The sequence below is a fragment of the Anticarsia gemmatalis genome, chromosome 20, assembly GCF_050436995.1.
Source record: "Anticarsia gemmatalis isolate Benzon Research Colony breed Stoneville strain chromosome 20, ilAntGemm2 primary, whole genome shotgun sequence".
Lineage (NCBI taxonomy): Eukaryota > Metazoa > Arthropoda > Insecta > Lepidoptera > Erebidae > Anticarsia > Anticarsia gemmatalis.
Genome location: NC_134764.1, coordinates 2,348,868 through 2,369,704, shown reverse-complemented (window position 1 = coordinate 2,369,704; position 20,837 = coordinate 2,348,868). Strand labels below are relative to the sequence as shown.

Genomic DNA, 20,837 nt, shown 5'->3' with positions numbered 1-20,837 from the left:
AACTTTCGTGCCCTGAGCATTGGAAGGTTACGTAGGTCACAGTTTGCGAAATGTTTTACCAGGTGGCGCTGATGAGGCTGTATTTAAGGATACTATGTACAATATTTATATATTACTATATACTATGGTATGTACTACTGAGCTAAAGGTTATGAGTTCCAATCTAGGGATGTGATTAAATGATGTTTAAAATAAGTGGATATTTTAATAGAAAAAAAGGTATGATTATGAAAATCTTTAACTGGATTTCTATTTTGAATTATTCGTTTAAGGAATTCTGAAAACGGTTTGAGCTAGATTAATGCGAGTGAATTTAGTTTGTCGTTTATTCATATGAAAGTAAAACAAGTGTTAATTTTATTTCGATCTCTGCAACTATTTGCTTGAGCTTAGGTTACCTAGCAAATGCCTACAATTATCCTTGAAGCTCTTGCCCATAGCTCTACCTTTTATCAGGTAATAGAAAAGTTACTACCTAATGAATTTATACAAACATTAGTGTCAAACTCTAATGAAACCTAAATGATAATATAATTTCATTTTGATTGTTGATACCTGTGCGACACCAATACAAAAACTATTGCATAACATTGTTACATTATTCTTTATTTCTTTATCCATTATAAGTCTGCCATAATAACTAAAACTAACCAAGAAAAATATCTTCATGTTTTTATGAGAAAACAACATTAATTACACAAATAATTTTCTAAACATCCACTGCTGCTTTTGTACCAGTAGCATAATTATATTTCGTACAGAAGCGTCAATGTATACTGTTCTACAAGGAGTAGTCGTTGTGTAACGTCGTTGCTCTAAGCTTACTCACGTCTCGTGTTACGATTCGGTCGTTAGTTCTCGTCCCGCCCGCCCTACATCTCCACGCGATTTCTGTTACCCTAGTACTTTACGGACGATAATTGTAATTTTTTATTGTAAAAGGAGTTCTATGTGAGAAAGATAAAAGTATTTAAATAGTTTTTGTTTGTTACTAGTTAGTTTTATCCATCATGTAAAAAATGTTGTTATAAAACTAGAGTTTTGGAGTTTTCGCATCAATGGGTAAGTTAAATTTATTGTTGACAATAAGTTTATACTACATGTTAATTTTTTTTACAATTGCAATACATAATATTCAAATAACCTTATCTTAATATAATTGATATTTTATTGTTGCAACTTTCATACATCAAATAGCTTGTAAGTGGGCCCCCATTTTTATAATGTGGTCAAAATAATCAAGGTTTGAGATTGACTAAATAAAATATTTATCCACAAAATTTAATAGTTAATGAATACATTAAATTATTTTTATCAGCATTTTTCACGAATGTTTATGAATGGGATCAAAGAGAATGTCACGCTATTTATATGACATTTAAAGCTCAAATTAACAATAATGTGATTGATCATTAACTTCAACGTTCGATTTTATAAACGACCGTTTACTTAACTAAAAATTGAAATTTATTTGTATTCTGGCATATTATAAAAATATTTTCCTGTAACATACTGGGTCTTAAATATTTTCTCTGAATCGGCTTTGATTTCCCGGGGACAAAAACAAATCAGTTTGAGATGATGTACTTTTTTAACTCAAATCTTTGCTCAGCATTGACGAAAATTAGAAGCAAACTTAAATAAAAGTACTAAACCACGAAAGCCTGCCTATATTAGTTACGTTTATATGACTTAACCGTCGGATATCTATATATAAGATTCCTTGGGATCAAACATAGGCTACCTTGTTTTTACAAAAGTCATCCACTAGGCCTCGGTAATAGAAGATGAACACATGCGGAGTTGCGAAGAACTGCTGGTTGCAACATATGTGTATTAGTAATAATATGTATCATTTCCTTTATTAGTACTTATTGAACATATGATTCAAATCATTTGGACGCGGTGTTTATGTTATAGAACATTGATTCCGTCGGTGTCGTAATTCTAAATAGTGTTAATGCTTTTCCGATTGCAGTTCATGGAAATATATACATACATACAAAATATCACGCCCTTTATAACCCAGGGAGTAGCCCAAGGTGTATGAAATAAACCTGCGTTTTGCCGTTATCAATGTAAGTCACATGTAATAGAGGGTGAGTACACCGGGCTACTACTGAAAATATTGTTGTAGTGTAGTGTAAATGTATAAATAAATCTTTATTTATATAAAAACATACAATAAATCAGAGGAAGCCATTTATACAAAATGAGTTTGGTTGCATCACTGGTAATTTTACCCTGCCTCTCAAACTACGTTATAAGCTGTATTTTGAGAAACAGTTAACAGTTAGAATGTATTTCCTTATTTTTGTACAACAGTCGAATGAAAGCTGCAAAATAAGAGTAGTTTGCGCGACCCGGGAATCGAATTCTAGCCCTCATAATTAGCATTGTGTCACACTACTGACCGCGCAACTGTCAATGAAAAATGTATATGAGTTATAAAAGAAAATTTTGTTTTGAATAGACTAGCGCCGCTTAAAACATTCGGCTAACTTCAAAGCTTTGAACTGCCAAAGCCGGTAACTTAAAAGCGATCATTTCAGTAAATATTTACTAACATTTTTGCCAACGAATTATTATCAGATAAGATAATATCAAATGGTAGTACATCAAAACTACGAGTATCTGAGTAACTCGGTTAGTATGTTACTTCAACAACGATCACTCAATTTCAAACGCTACAAACTTTTTTACAACTTGTTCTCGAGAGAATAATTTTTATACCGCAAAGAGGTTTTTATCATTAATCCTTTTTACTGTCTTACAGTTTGCCACGTGTTGGTACAGTAGAAACCGAATACGAAAGAAAGTTTTTACATTCTTGAAGGATTGTGAATTTTTAAATGTCGGCCACAAATGTTCTCGAAATGATTTACTGATACTTTTGATATAGTGGGTCGTTTCATCTTTTCAAAGAGATCATTATTATAACTAGTTTATAATCTCGGTACAATCTGCGTTATAATTAGAAAATCGAGCCTTTACCAATGTGTCCAAAGAGACCAGCCGTTTTGAAGTGGAAAAATAGTAAACAACAAATTGATTATTTATAATTCCAAGATATAATCCCAGGTTTAACTTGCTTTATTAACTTTTTATCCGATTTCCAAAGAAAGTGAAATCTTTAAAATTTCTTAGATAATCCATCACGAGAGTTACTCTAAAATCAGTGGCTTGTCGGCTTTATAGTAGGTTTATTAAAAATATTTAAATTCTGTTAACGGAGTGCATTCAATAACATATGCGTGTTATTTCACATAATGGCATTGTTATTTATCGCTATAAGGTATCATCCACACTGTAACACTGTTACTAATGTTATGCATTTGTTTCTTTATATAATTTATATTCGTAATGCATTTTATTACTTTTAGTAACTTTGTATTTGATTTATTTTTATTAAGATTACACTTTTGTTATTCGGCGGCAATCCATGCTAACAAAGTATTATAAAAGTGAAATTTTGCCCATCTTTTCGACTTTAGCGGCTAAACCATTGGACCGATTATCGTGAAAGTAAACATCATCATCAGTTAGAAATCTACGATCAAACATAGGCATCTTAGTTTTCCAAAAATCAACCTTAGTTTGAGTTAGCTAGCTTTACTTTAAAGTTATAATAAATATCAATAGACAACCCTCGCACGGTCATTTGATTCCAAACTAAGCAGAGCTTTTACTATTATAACCAAATAACTGATAAACATAATTCATAATTCTAAATACATACTTATATAGATATATTGTATCTATAAAAAAAAGACAATTCTCGCATTAAAATTTGCTCTTATATCGCGACGACTTTTACAAACATACAAACAACGCACACAAAGTACAACCAGACCCGAAACAATTATTGTGGATTGCACAGTAATTGTTCCGTGTTGTAATCGAACCTACGACCTCCCGAGGCAATGGTAGCGGCGTGGTGACCTAAACCACTGCGATACGGAGGCAGTTAAAATTTACAGCAGGGCTCTCAACCAAATAATCTTTAAAAAAATTGCACTACAACCTACCCAAGGCTTTAGGAAACCTTTAGTCTCTACCGCGCGTTTGTCTACCTAATTATCAACCTATAATCATACCCTGTAATAATTACAGACACGTCAAATAAATCACCACACAAATATATTTGTTGTTTATAAGTTGCACTCGCGGTGTGTGTACGTGTTTAACATGGACGAAGAACAAAACAGTATATTGTTCTACCGCGTTCCTTTGAGAATACAATGCATCGAGTATTATTATAATGGTACGTTTGGAACCTTTTTTGTAATTTTCAAAATGTCTTTATTTAAGTTGAGGTCCAACTTTGTACAGGCCAGAAAGTGTTTGACTTTGTATTTGCTAAACTTCTGACAAAATCAAAACCGAACGTTTCAAGTACCCTTTGAAGCACTAGTTTAACATTAGTTTAACTTTCTTTTAACATAGTTATAAAGTTAATTTACTGTCTTGTGTGAATCAATATCATATTTTTTGTGGTCACTCTACAGTCTGTTTGTTGAAACTACTTGAAGGCTTTTTACTTAAATCAGCAACGATTACCTATATTAATGAACAGCAACAACAAAAACAACTTGGACATTTTCCACTAACTTCTAGGAACCTAAAATTTGCAGAAGAGGTTTTTTTCACACCTCTACATGTTTATAAGTTTACAATTTCTTTTGCAAATAAAGTTTATATTAATTGGCTTAATAACTGCAGTTCATTAAATCCGCATTGTCTTTTTTTAGTGGTTCATTGTCAATAAACGATTAGCGTAAAACAATGTTTGGTGTGGTCGGGTCAGCTATAAATACGCTTAATGGTATTTGAGTACTTCCTTGTTTTGGAGGAAACGTTATAAGTAGCTTAGGCATAATCTGAACACTTTCTGTTGATATAACATGTGTTATGTATATCAATACATACAATGTGTACAAACATAACATGTTTCAATTTAAATAATGCCATTTTTTATGTCATATCAGACCATCCTGAAATGTACCTATTGTATATGGTAAATTTGGACATAGCATTATTATTATAATTTATGATTGTATGTGTGATTTATGTCCTCATCTAATAATAATAATATGTCTTCTTCTAAATCCTTACTCAGTGCCTACGCAAAATAATCTGCTTTAATGACTAACACCACTTCATAAAATTATTACCGATAATCTCAAAGATTTTATCATCTTAAGCTTGTCCGTAATCTATTTTCTTCATGAACGAACATTTTAACTCATTGTTCCTTGTTATTTTAGTTATAATCTGCAATTCATCTATTCTTTGCCATGGAAAAATGGATTTTTAACCGTACAAAAGCAAATAAAATGACGTTGGAAGATTCCAAGTTGTACAAACATGAATGTATGTGTCATACAGTATTCAAGGCGTTAGTGATGTTTACGTTTGTTGAAGACATGACTGAGTCTACAGGGCTTGTGATAATAGGGGAACATTTATAAGGATATACTGTTTAAGTTGGATCAATTTCATGCATTTTTTAAGCTTATTTCTAAGATAGATTGTCAAAGGTCCAGGTTTATCGTCTTTGACTTTGTAAAAATGAAAAGAATATTTAACAGAACAATTAAAATCGATCATTTTTTAGCCAGTTAATCAATTCAAATGTTTCAACATTGTGTGTACAAATAAGAAATGCGGTGTAATATCTTGTGCTGCCTCGAAATAAAAATGTGTTTGATATTTTCTGCATCCAAAATCTCAGACTTTATTTGGTAGTCATATCATGAAAAGCAAGCCATCCATAGCCATAGTTTTAAAAACATATTTCTCGACTTTCATGACTTTAAAATTTTATTTAAATACAATACAAAATTAAATACACTAACATTTAGCAAAGAACCATGAAAAAAAACGTTTAGTCAACGTACTATATTCTAATCATGACTGTGTGTGTGACTGTTTGTGTGTATGAACTAGATCTATTGATTCAATATTGTCCATTTAACGTGCACGTTATTTATGTTAGAATATAATAAACAAGTTGGTAGATTGTAATCGCGTTCAATTTTGTTTACAAAGCTTCTCGTATTGTACGGAATAACTGAAACACGAACATAGCATCACGCTTCGTTTATAAAAGTGACGGACAAAAACATATTAAGACCATCACGGTGAAAAAAAAAAGTGACTTGACCCTCATTCCAGAAGACTCTTGACCAGCAGTGGGAAAGGAACTAAACCATTTTTTTAACGTCTCAAATAATAGATGAGAGTTAATTGCAGTTTACATTTGTACCATTCTCATGACCCATCTCATTCCTATTATAAACCAAGCATTAAGCTTACAGTTTAGGATTTTTAGCAACTTACTTTGTCTCATCATCATCATCATCATCTCAGCCGGGAATCGTCCACTGCTGGACAAAGGCCTCCCCCATCGAGCGCCAATAGGACCGGTCCTGGGCCGCCCTCATCCATCGGACTCCGGCAACCTCCGGACTCCGGCAACCTCCGGACGTCGGTCCATCTTGTGGGGAATTATAGTGGTTGTGTTCTTGCCCCCGTGAACCGCAGAATCCAAGCAGCTTGCATTACAGTTTGTGCCTCCAACCCTAACGATTTTTATCGACACCCATTCAATCATACACCCACGGACAATACCTAAATTCTATTATAGTAGTAACCCGAAAAACTTTTTCAATAGGCTTTGACGTCAAACGGTACACCTTGGATCAACAGATCATCGTTCTAACAAATTTTTATCACAATGGGAGAGGGTTCAAAGTTGAATGGCTGTGATGTAAATTCGATGATGTGCGGTTGGCCCACGATAATAGTTTATCATTTAGTCATATTTTATGTAGAAAAACGGATCTAATGGTCTATTTTTAAGGACGTTAACTTTCGTATATAGCCTACATATATTTATCTAATTGATATACTAATTTTATTTTTCTTAAAGTACCTGTTGTAAAAGCAAATCAAGACACGCTGTAGCGTGATGGCCCCAAGTTCAATTAAACCACTGTTTAATTGAAATTATTATGAGACCACACTAAATAAAAGTGATTGCTTAAGGTACGGAAGTGAGTGAAGTACTCATGTAATAAAAAATGTGTAAAGTTTTAGTCTCACCAAATTCAAAGAGTGATTGATTTACACTTAAAATATTTAACGTGCTCACGCTCAATTTAAACACAATCGGCGGTCACCCATCTACGGAATGACCGCAGATCGTTTAGTGACTGGTGAGGGCAACTGGCAAAGAAATATGAAAGTAAAGCATACAAAACAATAAACACAGTCAATTCCATATACTAGACGGAACAGGTAAACAAAAAATAATTGCATGATGGCATAGATCTCCATTTCAATATTCAACATAAATAGATTTCAGCTTTAGACGTGCTGTTTCAACGCGAAAAACGTCACGCGTGCAAAAATATTCAGCAATGTAAATCGTGAACATTTTGATTGAAGGGAATTTTGATTCATTTTCTGATCTTTGATGTAAACATTTTATACATACGTCAGCGTAATGATGCTAATGTAGACAGTATTGATGATTGAGTGGTACTGAAATAACTATACGCGTGGCTTATGGGTACAAAAATAAAATTATGCGAGTTTGCGACAAATAGGTTTATAAAATCTTATTTATGTGTATCTAAAAGTCACCCGTGACTTCGTCTGCGTTGAAACCCTTCAATCCTGTGTAAATCCCGACCCCGAAGAACTCCGGGATAAAAAGTAGCCTATGTTTTATTCTAGGTCATCAGCTACATACATACCAAATTTTATCGTAATCGGTTCCGTAATATTTGCTCACTTCAGTAATACTCCCAAACCTTCGCATTTTATAATATATCATTTATTATTGGTAAAAAATGAAAATAATCCCTAGATGCGTGAGTGTCCTTGATTCATTTTTATCATAAATTGTTTGTGAACCGAAATCAGTTATTGTGATTTTTCTCAATGACCCGCTATACAGCTACAGGAATTAGTAGGATGTTACAAAAACTTATTTCTGAGCAACGAAAAGCATAAGGAATCTGACTCATAAATATTTTTATTACTCAATAAATATGTTTCAGTAAGGAAGCGAAACCAAGTCTTGTGAAAGAATAATTTTATTTATCGAAAAATATACTTTGCTATTATTTTACAACTAAGTATTTATAGTCCAATAACCTCCAGCCGAGGTTTGAATTACAAAATAATGAGTTACAGCTCACTACAATGTTGATAGTTGTTTGTTAAAACATTACGTACGATTGTTTGTTTTGTTTCAATCTATTATTCATAAGGGTTCAACCATACAGTACCGCATGTTATTCCACTGACTTTGCGACTGCCATCGAAAATCTAGGGTTCTCACCATAAACGATTTTTTTTTTTGTCAAGAATTGCTGAGTGACTTCGCTACGCATTTCTGGATTTTCTGACCCGTTTTTAGGAAATTTGAGGTTAGTTCACCTCTGTGTCTGAGAGACCACATAAAGGTGACTGTCCTGCCTAATTCAGCCTAATCTATTACGTATTATTTAGCTATGCGTCAAACCAGGCTATGAGAGTGAAGGAATAGTCTACTGTACCTGTGTGTTGTGCACACATTTGGACACTAAAAACAAAGTCCTGATGAATCACATATCTTAGTTGACAACTATTTGGAAGCCCCTTTACTGTACATCGTTATCTACATTAGATTATTGTGATTAATACGTCAAAGCAACAATGAACCACAGATCATCAATTTGACGTACACTGGTTGCCAACCGTGATATTTGATATTGTTTTTAGTATCCGAGAGTGTGTGTGCACAATGTTTTCCAGAACTGGAAGCCGTTGTCAATGAAACTGGCCGCCGTAGCCGGATAACAGCTAGGGCATTACTATTCTTACAATGACACACCTCTACGAGGGTCATTGTCTAAATCACGGGTCTAATTACGTCTGTGGGTGTGTCTGCGTGTAACGGAATAAACAAATGATAGTGAGTCAATAATGATTACTTTCCTGTATATTGCGTTCTCGTTACTACGTGTTTTGATGACGTAGACTATTTACTGAATGAGGAACGCAATTTGATGAGGTTTGTCACTGAAAATGACAGTTACCCGAGAAAAATAGACGCAGCATTTTTTTTAAATGGAACAGATCATAGACAATGATCAAATGCATGCTATACATGATTAGTATTTCTTTAAAAGGTGTGATACTGTATTAAAAGAGATTTGTTGGTCTACTGCTTGTGAAGATCGAAAAGTTATTTCTAAGAGGTAAAAGCAGAATATTGCATAATATTGCATACAATATGCATCTGGGAATCACGATATATATAATATGCATAAGACAATCATGAGCGAGCGACATCAAAGAGAAACCAACTGAATTTAGAGACCAAAGATATTGTAATGTTTGAAAAGAGATTTATGACCTCATCTTTTTATTGGTTTTAAAAGACAACTTCCCGAAATCGAATCTTAAGATAGATTAGAAACAAGACTTTGCCGAGGAAATATGCATTGCGTAACATACTCGTTAAAAATGCCATCAAATATTCTGCACTGTTAGACAAAATATCCTCCCGAAATGAGGGAGAGATTATGTGTAATGGCCACCACGGTAGCCAATTAAGAACTGTCTTAAAGAACTCTATCATCCAATCTATATATCACGAAGTTTTTCTTCACCATGAAAACATAATTATATTTAATTATTTCTAAAACACAATGTCATACAATTTCTAAAAGTCCGAATCCTGGGAGAACTAAGCAGCTACCTTGGAGTCAAGGCATATAATGCGTAATTAGTAGCTTATTAGACTCTAAGATAACTTCTATGTAATGCTACAAACCTGGTACAACTATCGATTATAAAGTCCTAGGCTTAACAATCCTTATTGTTTGTTGTGAAAGTCCATAGCGTGAGTGTCACTCACTCGTTCAATAGTTTTGTTTACAAACAGCCTTTGGTTTGTGTTAGCCGATAGCCCGCGTTCTTTGTATTTTTATAACGAGTTGACATGACAGTACCAGGGAGACAGAAGTGACTAGGAGGTTTCACGTTTGCTATGATTTGTTTTGTGAAAGTATTTTTTTGTAGTTCTGGCTGTTTGTTTAATGATGATTCTTTTATTTTGTGAGTTTAGTTTGTATTGTACAACGCACTTTTTTGCCGGCTGTGCTGACCGAATAACTATTTTTCTAGCATAATAAATATTTATGGAAGTATCAAAAAAAACTAGTTTTTTCCTTCATTGCAACGTAGACACCAAAAATATTATTAATTTCGAACAATATTGTTTCTTCATCATCGCACTTTCTCACAAACATGAAAATTTAAAAAAACGAGTACGTACCCCGTATTCTTTATTAACACCTACCTTCTGTACGGTCAAGCGTCACTTGATAACTAAAACTATTATTCAACGTGGTTGTATTGTAGAACTATTTGAAGAGTGTCATAATTATCAGTTAGCAACTTTGTTATATAATTAGATATACAATTTCACTGTATAGAAAAAGTACTGGAAATAAGTTGCCTAGGTGTAAGCTAGTGTGAATGGGATTCTGAATCAAGGGGTAAAATCAAGGAAATTGAGTATACGACCTTATAAGCGTTGCTAAGTTCATCTTTACCATTCTCCACATTTTTACTGTTAGAACTTTCTTCAGAAAATCACCACGATATAGTATATTAAATTAACATAACATAGTGACAAAATTTTAATCTCGGAGAAGAATTATACTTTCTAGCTATCTTTAGTCACCAATGGATAATTATCTAGTTATAGTATGCATCATTTTACTTCGTTATGAATAAATGGGTTAAGCAATAAATCGCAATTTTTGAAGGTGAAAACACCGCTGCACATTTAAGAAAAAGTTGTAATGTTGAAACCTTAGTTTTCGAGTATTTCTATGGAAAAAACGTGTCACTCCTAAAGACGTAGCCGCTCTTCACACTTAAATCATCAGTGGTTTAACGGTGAAAGCGAAAACAGGCACATTTATAACATTATTATAGCTTTATCACAAATAAAATGTAGTACTCAAAGTATAATGGTTATTGAAGTTTTCAGGAAATGAGCACCTTCAGTTTTGATTTCCTTACTACGCACTTTATAGAATTGATATAATGAGTAGATTGTTCGAGTTTTTTATTATTCGTCAATGTGATTTCATACGGAATAGTGGTTAGACAGAGAATAGCTATTTTATTAGTTTTTGATCAAGTTTATTATAATAAAACTGTTTGGTTTTTTATTAAGATTTTATAATAAGATAAAAAAATTGCGTTAATTAAAATAAAAGTATTTGATTTGTTCATTAAGATTTTATACCAAGATAATTGCATTTTTTTTTCAAACCATTACTGTTCCACTGCTGGGCTAGGGTCACCGTCTCACCGAGCAAGGGAGGAGATAGGCCTTAAGCCCACAACGCTGACCAAGTGCCAGTTAAAGACTTTTATGCATATTTTTCCTAAAATAAACTCGTGTTATTATCGTGAAAGAATATCAGATTCATATAATTCGTGTGTTATTCACATCAAAGTAGTAAGACGTGGGTTTTTTGTTTGAAAGACTTCATTTATTCGTGTCAACTGTGTATAGTCTACCGAGTGAATTAAATTGTACATTTATTAGTGTTTAAGTACTTTTTGTTTTTGCGAAAACTCTCAGTACATTTCTAGACTTTGGGTCAGTTGCCTCGTACCACGGTATTCATGATCTCGCGGTAACTGTCGCAACTCGTTTGCGTTGCCATAGTAACAACGACAGTCGATAGAGAAATACAGTTCATAGTACGGGATAGTTTTGGTGTGATTTAAAATATGGTTTACGAGTATAAGTTTAATTGTGGCCATGCGTTAGCTGTTCCGCCTGATGTTGATGAGATATTTTGTGAGTATTTAAAAGATTATTAATTTGATTTTCTGTAATAATCTTAATATTAATAATTTACTTCAGTATATACCTTATTTTAATGACAATTCAATGTATGAGGCTCCTCCCAAACGAGGGGGAGGGGTGAGGACTTGAGTCCACCACGCTGGCCAAGCGCGGGTTGGGGACTTTGCATGCACTCAATAAATGTATTAAACAAATTTTTAGACACCCGAAATAGGAACCACATTACGACGTTTTCTTGCAAACGGCTACCCATCTACTACTGACCTCGATTACACAGCTTTACACTGATTACTATCTGGGCTCACGCCACTAATCTTGTAGCCTTTTTATTAAACATCAATTTTATTACAAAATCAAGATATTATTATACTGTTTTCAAACAAAAACAAAATTCAAAATATACTGTTTTCTAATACTTTATTTTCGTCGTTGATTTATTTCTCAAATATGATGTGGTCCTAATTTTATCGATTAGAGTGTTTACGTTCGCACATACGACTGAGTAGTGAGTATGGCTATAAATCTAGTAGATAGCAATATTGATTAATGGCCTCCCGCGAACTACTATCATCTATGTGATGATATGTAGATATTACTTTAAGCTGACTCATACAAAACAAAAGTAGTGTTTTGGGACTTGTGACGTCACTTGTTCTAAGATGCAACACGTGTACAGTCCCTTAACGCGATAAAGAATGACTTGTCGTGGAGAAAAAGAAATAACATTTTTTTCATAAAAATAGTTTTGTAATACGAGCATTCAGTCAACTGGACCCACGGGTCTTCTTGATGGCTTGTGACTTTTTTGCAAACTGTCAAAATAAAACATAATTTTGGACTGTATTTAATTGATTACTTTTCTTTATCTGCTAAAATTTAAAGTTTTCAGCGTGAAAACTATTATTTGAATCATTTAAAACCACGATAAGCCGCGGGCAAATGGCTTTTATTCTTATTATCGGATTGTCAAACGTATAAGACAAAATGTTTTCAATATTTTTTCTAGATATTTATGAACGTTTCAGAACAAACTACATTCAATAAACGTTTCTCATTATCGTCCTACTACACTGATTGATTTTAATTACATTGCATTGTATATTGTTTTCAGTTTTTATTACAAATTGCTTTACTTTATGTAGTAGAACGAGACGATAAAGTGTCAGATGCTAATTTACTTTTTATATACACGATCTTTGATAAATACGAGTCTAGACTAGAGATGGTATTTTAACATTTGATTTTAACACAAAACTGTGGAATGACTGTGATAAATTACCACAATTTTGTAGAGATTATTTCCTACCTAGATTTATTGCAACTAGACGTTTGCCAAACGTATTCTATACTATAATAGTTTCTTGTCAGCCGTAACATGTACGTAGTAACAAAACCTAAAAAATAGCCATGCTCTCCCTCTTTTCTTTCTCTGGGTCTTTTGACAATATCACTAGGGAGATAGCAACACAAACGGAAACAAAGAGTTTTCAAGCAATAACATTCACAAAATCATTTGAAACAATTTCCAATCTAACAAAAATCAACCTACTATTGCCGCTACAACATTCGCATTTATACAAATATCTACTTTATATACTGTAACACAAGGTTTAATTTCTACTGGTATGAAGCTCGAGTGTTTTGCAAAGATAATTAAAAAGTTCTCTATCATTGAATGCTGTAAAGTGATAGATATCGCGTTTTAATATACCGACTGACACTCTAATAGAATACTTTACCGGGTGTTATTCATGAGTGTTTTTATGGGAAAATCGCCTGTTTATCGAGTTTTATAGTAACTTGCGATGTGTTTATAGTGTAACGTAGAATTCATGAGGTTCTGCGAAAAGCGCATAAGTATTATACGCATTTATGCATTTTACTTCGAATTTGCTTCTGTAGCAAAGCTTTATTACAAAACTTCAGTAGGCAGACTTAGGTAGAATAAGTTATGTATTAAGATGTCATATGGTTATTAAACTATTATATTGAATCTATTGAACATATTTATTACTAAATATTTTCAAATCTCCTAAGATGTGTGGAAACTGATATACTGTAAAAAGCTAACTATAAAAAACATACTATTCATAATTCAAGAAATAAGTTGTTTATTTTTCACAATAATTTATTTTCTTAATTTTTCTTCTTGCAGGCGTGGAGTCAGCGAAGGTTGATGGAGCAACGGCGGCGACGGTGTCCGCCGAGCCGGAGCCGCGAGCAGACCGCGCCACTCACTGCGTGGTCGGAGGAGCACATGCTTTTATACTTAGGGTGAGACCTCTTGTACTTGTCTGTCCTCCTGGTACTTGCAGAATGGTAACACACGGGGGAAGATGTATTAAAAGCGGGCCATCCGGTAGCAGTAGGGTAGCGCACCCTACTGCTACCCGATAGGTTGATGTTGGGGATATCCTGATTCAAGAGCTCTTAAACTTACTGTTATCCTAGTACTTGAGGCTGGGGATATTAGGGACTGTTTGACTCGAAGAAAGAAAGAGAGAGAGAGAGAGAGAAATTGTCGTCACGGGTTGAGGTGGGAGGAGGTGCTTTGTTAGGAATTACTTTTTACATTACTGCCATCCTGGTATTTCGAATCGAGATAAATGAGGAGCGCATTTCCTATAAATAGACTACAACTAACCTAGGCTTTTAAATTAACCTAGACTAGAAGAAACTTAAGAATAAGAAAAAATTGTAATTTCATTATCATAATATGTTTCAGATATCAAGTTTCTTCGGTCTCGCCCCTTTGAGGTTCGAGTCCCGCAGCAATGGCTTCACAGTCACCATATCCAGTGCCATGTGTGTCTATAGCTACATACTAGTTACAGTTTTAGGTAACTATACTATAAATATGTATCAATTAAAAACTCTCAGTTACATTATATTTAGGGCAAAAACATTACATTGTTTACCAACAAATAAAAAAGATCCAATCAAATTAATTGCGAATCCAATCCTTCTAGCAGTAAATAACAAAACCAATTTTTATTTTTTTAATGATATTAACTAATTTTGTTTATGACTTTTTCATGTAACGTTACTTATACATTAGTATAGTTATTGTACTGCGCAGTTTCTCAAATAACTTGTGATATATTTTTTGGGCCACTATTCGAAATGAAAACTTGATAGACTGTAGTTTACTGTACAACAACAGACTTTCAATTTAAATCTAGTAGCACAGAAGCAATCATCAACTTTATGGCTTTACTTTTTGTAGTACAAGACTTGATTTATTTTTAAGATATTGTTTTCTATTAATATGACTGTACGGGCGTTCAATGCTGTTTTTTCATCAAATTTATCATTTGATAATAATCGCATCCTAAATCAAGATGTTGTTTGAACTTAGTCAAACACTAAAAGTAAGACTTGTATAAGTAAGAAGTACCAGAAAAAATGTATAGGTCCGAGTCCAATTTTAGAATTTTTGCCAGTTCTCCATCAGTTCTCGTATATAATTTTCATCTCAAATACTAACCTCGTATAAAGCGATTCGAATGAACCCTTTGCTACCAGGCTAACATAAAACCACAGATACTCACATAACTATGTTTTCATTTTCAGTAATATGCACAATATTCGGGCTAGTAGCAGAGATCAACGTGGGTGTGGAGCTGTCCGTGAGAATGTCGTCTAAAACGTCGCAAGTCGTGTCGACATGCGACGTTTTAGTCGTAGTCGCGACGGCTGGAGCTGGTGTGTATGGAGCTCCAAGAAGAATGAGGAATATGCTGCAGTTTATGGAGAATGTCGCTTCGGTAAGGAAGCTATTCACAGAGAGTTTAATCCGTCCGTAAGTCCCGTTAGAAGAGATATCTAAATTAAGAATCAAAAACTGACTATCTACTATAAGAATCGCAAAAATCCCTGGAGTCAGTGAGATTTTCCTACATTTTTCATTTTTAAACTTCCAAGCTAATTAAGAATTAGTAAAATGTTAGAACTTTGAAACTTTAATAAGGTAATAGCATAAAATAATTAATTACTTAAACAATTATTTTATTAGTTATACCATGTGTTATGTGTATAGACAAGATGACCTTAAAACTATTAAAAAATACATGACTGTACAGTGTACACATATGATAGTCTAACCGTTATAACTTATATTTCTAGGTTGACAACAGTATAGGCGGACAGTATTCAGTAGTGTCAGAACGTAAGCTGTGCATCATCATCCTCGCGATACTGGTGTTCTTCTCCATACTCATCGCTGATGACTTCACCTTCTACGCGCTGCAGGCCAAAAAGCTGGACAGGGAATGTATGTTGTATCACTTTATTATAATTATACGATGGTCTACTAGTAGATACTTAGTGTTCGTTTACAAACCAAATGGGAGCATCTTAAGTTATTATCATGGATGTAGAGGCGAAACCATTTAAAAAACTATTGATGACATGTAAATGGCCTAGGTTTTAATAATCGTCACACAATAATGGCAGGTGCCTAATGCAAAGCCTAACGCCTATAAATTATTTATCCTAGATCAGGACAAACATAGATTAGGCTGAATGCAATTATTATAAAACCAAAATATTAGTGCTTCAACTTCTAGTGACGTACATTTAACATACTGTTGCTGCCCTGCGGTTTTAGTATTCAGTATTTTTTGGCAAAAGCTTACACCTTATACCTTTTTTCCTCTAAAGAGTGTTTTGAATGTCTACTTTCAGGGGATGTAGTAACAAACTACATCGGCTTCTACCTGCTGTGGTTCGTGGTGATGATCTTAGAGCTACAGTTCGCCTTCACCGCGCTGTCAGTGCGCGCGCGTTTTGCAGCTGTCAACGATGCGCTTGCACTCACTGCTAGACATGTTTCCATACCTGGTGGGTATTCATTATATTAGGTTGGGAAAAAGTCTTTTCGGATTATAGTATGTATAAACTTGTAATAAAATCTTTTCTCTACACAAAAAAGATCGAAATTGGGTACCTCACGAGCTCACTGAAATAAACCAAAGAACCGTGTACTCATTTGTGATTCTTGAAGCCAAAGAAATTTGATTACAAGTTCATACATACTATAATGCGAAAATACTTTTTCCCCGAACTAATATGTACACAGTTTTTATGATACTATAAATATATGTCTCTGCCTATGCCTATGTCTACGATAAAATGATAATGTGCTCTAACGATGCGCATGTAGTCTGTAAAAAAACTTTTTTACTCTTTCTTCACTCTTCACTACTTCAAACTTAAAAGACTGTTAACGATGAACTGAACTTGTGTCGTGGGGAGTTTGAGTGGAATGTTTGACAAAGTTGATAACAAAGAACGCAAAGTAGAAAGAGACCCACAAGTCGCATCGTCATCGCATGTAGAAATCGACCTCATGATCCTAACACCGCGATAGCAATTTGTGTAGTTGATCTTTGAGAAATGTATTTTACCCACTGAGCCACGATTGCCACGAAACTCATTTGAATTGCTTTTTAATTACTAAACTAATTTACTTTTCTTTATTTTCAGTGGAGAAGCCCAAAACTGCGACACCTCTGAACATCTATGCGATCAGAGTAGCACCAGTTGATTCACAACGATCAGCTAACGTCAGCCTACTGGTGGACTCTATGACTTCCAGAGAACAAGTCGTTATTATTAAGAGAACAGGTAAAGTAAATCAGCAAATATAGTTTATTACTGTGCCAATGTAGGTTACCACCAGTTTCCTACCAGGAAGTCACAAAATAGTTTATTGTTAGGAAGCGGTTTCGTTTTGAAACGATGAATCCGAAAAGATTTTACAGTTTATTATGAGATCAAAAAAGGGCAAAGAATGAAATGCAAAATGCCTAATTAGAACGTGTTGGTCTAACGGTTCTATATAGGTTAAGTTAAGTAAAGTTGGGTCTAGGCTTACGTTGATTAAGCCCCATGAGCAAGATATGCTGTTTCTTTATCTATTGCAAAATATACGTACAATTAGAGATTCCTGCACTTAGTTATTATCTCAAACTCATTTCTAGATCTCAAAAAAGTCACTAGTAAAATATTAAGTTTAAAAGAAATATTGTCCTTTTCCAGCAAGCGGTGAGCCCCGTCTCATAGTATCACCGTGTGACGCGGTACGTCGGCTTGCATCCCTCCACGGCACTCTGTGTGACGTCGTCAAACGTATCGACGACAGTTACGGCCTGCCGCTCATTGTCATACTGATATCTACCTTGTTACACCTCATTGTCACTCCTTACTTCCTGATTATGGAGATCAGTAAGTATCTTAAAATAAAATAAATAAATAAATATTATTGGACAACTCACACACGATCATTTGATTTCAAATTAAGCAGAGCTTGTACTATGGCAACCAAATAACTGATAAACATACTTATATACTTCTAAATACATACTTAAATAGATACATTAACACCCAGGCTCTGAGCAAATACTCGTGCTCATCACACAAAGATTTGTCCCGGGTGGGATTCGAACCCACCACACGCGGCGCTACGGTTGTTGCGACTAGGTGACCGCTTAAACCATTGCGTCAAACGTGCATTTAAGCATTTTAAGAGATATTTCCCACACTAAGATCTATAGAGCAAATTTCTTCAGTCAATAAAATAACCTAAATGTATATGTAGTTCTTGTGTGACACGCTAGGGGCGTTAGTCAGTTTCTAAACGGGATATTGATTGATTTCGTGAATTGCATTAATATTCGTTACGTGTTTTGACGACTACTAAGTACAGCACCACGAATTTGTAACAGTAATTATACATAGTGGTATAAGTTGACACCTCCCACGCAAGTGGTCGCAGGTTCGAACCCGAGGCAACACACCAATGACTTTTCGAAGTTATCTGGTTATTAGAAATAATTGTCACATGCTCCAACGGTGAAGGAAAAACATCGTGAGGAAACCTTGCATGCCTGATGCCTAAAATTTGTTTAATATATTTGGGCATGCAAAGTCCCCAACCCGCACTTGGCCAGCGTGGTGGACTCAAGGCCTAACCCCTCCCACATTACGGGAGGAGACCCTTGCCCAGCAGTGGGACATTAATGGGTTAAATTTTAAATTTAATTATACATTAAACATAAACAGCTAAATATAATTTACCTTGTTTTAATGCAATGTTTATCTGTTTCAGTTGTGTCAACAAACCGTCTGCATTTCCTAGTACTTCAGTTCCTGTGGTGTGTGACGCATATGCTAAGAATGATCGTCGTTGTTGAACCTGGACATTATACTATTGCAGAGGTAAATTATGTCTTATACAGTAATTATTTTATACTAAGTGACTAAATGTACACCGACGTACGATTCCTGAATTTGTACCAAGCGTAAATTCGCACTTAAAGATCATTGAGCTTAAGTTAAATCTTTATTAATACAGGGAGGAGAACAATTTGTCCACTTTGTAATAAGTCAGTATATGGTTTAGCTCGAACGCCTTAGACAGCCCTGAAACCGTTATGATTCCAAAATTGTACCTAAACACAGAAACATAACTTATCAAATACTATAATTTTCTTATTTCAGGGCAAAAGAACGGAAGGCCTAGTTTGTCGTCTGATGACGTCAGCTCCTTCCACTGGTGTGCTACCATCAAGGCTGGAGATATTCTCCCGTCAGCTACTGCTGCAGTCTGTGAGCTACGCGCCCATGGGCATGTGCACGTTGAGCAGACCGCTCATGGCTTCTGTAAGTAGAATTAACTCCTATTTAGATCTGTTGCCTTGGTAAAATTAGAGGAGTTTACACACGCCAATCCGCCAAGCACATGACTTGATGATGGTGTCTGTTTATTAAAGAAAAACATATTGGCGACTAGTTTTCAATGCATTCAAAACTTAAAAGGACCTACCACAGGGGACCACTGACGGTAGTTTTTCCTATTCTGTCCTTATTTGAACGGGCCAAGAGCCCAAAAAGAGCCTCCTCCGCTTATTAAATACATTTAGTATTAAAAAGGACTATTATTATCTATCATAATCACTGCTTTTAAAATTTCGTGATGCAAGTTTATTGTATAACAGGATACGGGAATTAACGCAAACACGCACTTTACCATGAAATTAATGCTTGACAATTCGACGACGGCTACACTAGCGGTCGCATTATGTAGATGATAAATAAATACTCCAATATTTGTTTCGATTACGAATCGAATCTATAACCTCTGTCTTATTGTAGTCAGCCACCAACCACACATTAGGCATATTACGTACATTTTATTGATGCTTATTACAACTTATTGATGCTGTCGCATATGACGTGTCTGGACCAAATTGAAGAAGAATTCCTTCCAGAATGAATCGACTAGAAGAACACATTATTCAATTTGTCCAATTCAATAACTGCGCTTTTCCTAGAATCTAATCTGAAGCGGTCAAGTGAATCATTGTTTTCAATTATACATGCATGTTTGCTTTTTCCAGGTCATAGGAGCAGTGACTACATATTTGGTGATTCTCATACAGTTCCAAAGATACGACAATTGAAACCCATCTCTTGCAGCATATGGGTTCCTGGTACCTTGATTGTTATTAAGCCTTAGATTTGTAAGATTATTTGTAGGGTTTGATATTTATACTGAATGGTTGTAAATATAAATAAATGGAGTAGGTTTATAATTAAAACATATTTTATTAAGCATTTTAACCCTATTCTTTTACAATTTCTAAGATCCAGCATTACATCACAATATTATTCATCAGGGACCTATGTATTCATGATAATATAGTTATAGTTTTGTTTTTTCATGATAAAATTATCGAAATGATTATTAACGTACTACGTAAACGATAGTTTCCACAAATATTTAAAAATGCCTAAAGTTTTCTATGTGGGTACGTAGAAATTGAAAGAGTTTTGCCTGACGACCCCTTGCCCGTCTGGGCTGGACAAAGTCATAGTATTAAATAATTCCCGCTTTAACAGAGGGCGGCTAATAAGAAACTATTATCGGTAAGTATTATGA

The 20,837-nt window shown here is 34.4% G+C and overlaps 1 protein-coding gene across 7 annotated transcripts; it reads left to right on the top strand.

Annotated features, from left to right (window-relative positions):
* The first annotated feature begins 874 nt into the window (after positions 1 to 874).
* On the top strand, positions 875 to 20,490 carry LOC142981512 (gustatory receptor for sugar taste 43a-like). Of its 7 annotated transcripts, none has more exons than XM_076127490.1 (12): positions 11,147 to 11,173; positions 11,686 to 11,884; positions 14,049 to 14,167; positions 14,619 to 14,733; positions 15,467 to 15,660; positions 16,019 to 16,166; positions 16,580 to 16,735; positions 17,381 to 17,521; positions 17,936 to 18,121; positions 19,005 to 19,114; positions 19,397 to 19,558; positions 20,296 to 20,490. In XM_076127490.1, the coding sequence occupies exons 2-12, from the start codon at positions 11,815 to 11,817 to the stop codon at positions 20,356 to 20,358; spliced, it is 1,464 nt and encodes a 487-aa protein (XP_075983605.1). In that variant the 5' UTR covers positions 11,147 to 11,173; positions 11,686 to 11,814; the 3' UTR covers positions 20,359 to 20,490. The 7 variants fall into 7 exon arrangements, with proteins under 7 accessions (XP_075983607.1, XP_075983601.1, XP_075983605.1 ...); XM_076127491.1 differs by having other exon boundaries at positions 11,153 to 11,173; positions 11,750 to 11,884; XM_076127488.1 differs by having other exon boundaries at positions 11,153 to 11,173; positions 11,627 to 11,884.
* The last annotated feature ends 347 nt before the right edge of the window (positions 20,491 to 20,837 follow it).